The sequence below is a fragment of the Calidris pugnax genome, unplaced genomic scaffold, assembly GCF_001431845.1.
Source record: "Calidris pugnax isolate Ruff unplaced genomic scaffold, ASM143184v1 scaffold1257, whole genome shotgun sequence".
Taxonomy (NCBI): Eukaryota; Metazoa; Chordata; class Aves; order Charadriiformes; family Scolopacidae; genus Calidris; species Calidris pugnax.
The window spans coordinates 4,675-6,916 of NW_015091814.1; the positions used below are offsets into that span (position 1 = coordinate 4,675).

Here is a 2,242-nt window from a genome sequence, read left to right on the forward strand (position 1 = left end):
AACCTCAACTGGAAGCTCCTGGAGAAGCTCCTGTTGAGCTTAGACTCAACTCCAGGCTCCTGGAGAAGCTCCAGTTGGGCTTCAACTCAACTGGAAGCTCCTGGAGAAGCTCCTGGAGAAGCTCCAGGCTCCTGGAGAAGCTCCAGTTGGGCTCAACCTCAACTGGAAGCTCCTGGAGAAGCTCCAGTTGGGTTTCACCTCAACCAGGGCTTCTGGAGAAGCTCCTGGAGAAGCCTCAGTTGAGGTTCACCTTGTCCAGTCCTCCTGGAGAAGCTCCTGTTGAGCTTCAACTCAACTGGAAGCCCCAGGAGAAGCTCCAGGTTCCTGGAGAAGCTCCAGTTGGGCTCAACCTCAACTGGAAGCTCCTGGAGAAGCTTCTGTTGGGCTCAACCTCAACTGGAAACTCTTGGAGAAGCTCCTAGAGAAGCTCCAGGCTCCTGGAGAAGCTCCAGTTGAGCTTCAACTGAACTGGAAGCTCCTGGAGAAGTTCCTGTTGAGCTTCAACTCAACTGGAAGCTCCTGGAGAAGCTCCAGGAGAAACTCCAGGCTCCTGGAGAAGCTCCTGTTGGGTTTCACCTCAACTGGAAGCTCCTGGAGAAGCTCCAGTTGGGCTCAACCTCAACTGGAAGCTCCTGGAGAAGCTCCTGTTGGGCTCAACCTCAACTGGAAGCTCCTGAAGAAGCTCCCGGAGAAGTTCCAGTTGAGCTTCAACTGAACTGGAAGCTCCTGGAGAAGCTCCAGTTGGGTTCAACCTCAACTAGAAACTCCTGGAGAAGCTCCAGGAGAACCTCCAGGCTCCTGGAGAAGTTCCAGTTGGGTTTCACCTCAACTGGAAGCTCCAGGAGAAGCTCCAGGCTCCTGGAGAAGCTCCAGTTGGGCTCAACCTCAACTGGAAGCTCCTGAAGAAGCTCCAGGAGAAGCTCCAGGCTCCTGGAGAAGCTCCAGTTGGGCTCAACCTCAACTGGAAGCTCCAGGAGAAGCTCCAGTTGGGCTTCAACTCAACTGGAAGCTCCTGGAGAAGCTCCTGTTGGGCTGAACCTCAACTGGAAGCTCCTGGAGAAGCTCCTGTTGGGTTTCAACTCAACTGGAAGGTCTTGGAGAAGCTCCAGTTGGGCTCAACCTCAATTGGAAGCTCCTGGAGAAGCTCCTGTTGGGCTTCACCTCAACTGGAAGCTCCTAGAGAAGCTCCAGTTGGGCTCAATCTCAACTGGAAGCTCTTGGAGAAGCTCCAGTTGGGTTTCAACTCAACTGGAAGCTCTTGGAGAAGCTCCAGTTGAACTTCAACTCAACTGGAAGCTCCATGAGAAATCCCAGGCTCCTGGAGAAGCTCTGGTTGGGTTTCACCTCAACTGGAAGCTCCTGGAGAAGCTCCAGTTGGGCTCAGCCTCAACTGGAAGCTCCAGGAGAAGCTCCAGGCTCCTGGAGAAGCTCCAGTTGAGCTTCAACTGAACTGGAAGCTCCTGGAGAAGCTCCAGTTGGGCTCAACCTCAACTGGAAGCTCCTGAAGAAGCTCCAGGAGAAGCTCCAGGCTCCTGGAGAAGCTCCATTTGGGCTCAACCTCAACTGGAAGCCCCAGGAGAAGCTCCAGTTGGGTTTCACCTCAAGTGGAAGCTCCAGGAGAAGTTCCTGTTGGGCTCAACCTCAACTGGAAGGTCTTGGAGAAGCTCTTGTTGGGCTTCAACTCAACTGGAAGCTCCTGGAGAAGCTCCTGGAGAAGCTCCAGGCTCCTGGAGAAGCTCCAGTTGGGCTTCAACTCAACTGGAAGGTCTTGGAGAAGCTCCTGTTGGGTTTTACCTCAACTGGAAGCCCCAGGAGAAGCTCCGAGTGGAGCTTCACCTCCACCTCCGGTTGAGATCCACCAAAAGAGACCACCGGGACCGAGCAGGTCTTCTCCTCCCCAGCCCATGGGCATCATGTCCATCTTGGAGGAGGAGTGCATGTTCCCCAAGGCCACCGACATGACCTTCAAGGCCAAACTCTTCGACAACCACTTGGGCAAGTCGGCCAACTTTGGGAAGCCCCGTAACATCAAAGGGAAGCCCGAGGCCCACTTCGCCCTGGTCCACTACGCGGGGACGGTGGACTACAACATCCTGGGGTGGCTTCAGAAGAACAAGGACCCCCTCAACGAGACGGTGGTGGGCCTCTACCAGAAGTCGGCCCTCAAGCTCTTGGCCAACCTCTTCGCCAACTACGCCGGGGCCGACGCGCGTAAGAGGGTCCTTCTCCTCCACGTGTGGTC

At 55.4% G+C, this 2,242-nt stretch overlaps 1 protein-coding gene across 1 annotated transcript in view; it reads left to right on the forward strand.

Annotated features, from left to right (window-relative positions):
• LOC106900094 (myosin-7-like) overlaps nt 1–2,211 on the forward strand; it is a gene marked incomplete at its 3' end in the record, with an annotated part of 6,879 nt that extends 4,668 nt beyond the window's left edge. Inside the window, exon 5 of the mRNA XM_014962081.1 lies at nt 1,902–2,211. Within this exon, the coding sequence (XP_014817567.1) occupies nt 1,902–2,211 (310 nt within the window). The remainder of the gene's footprint in view (nt 1–1,901) is intronic.
• Between the last annotated feature and the right edge of the window lie 31 nt (nt 2,212–2,242).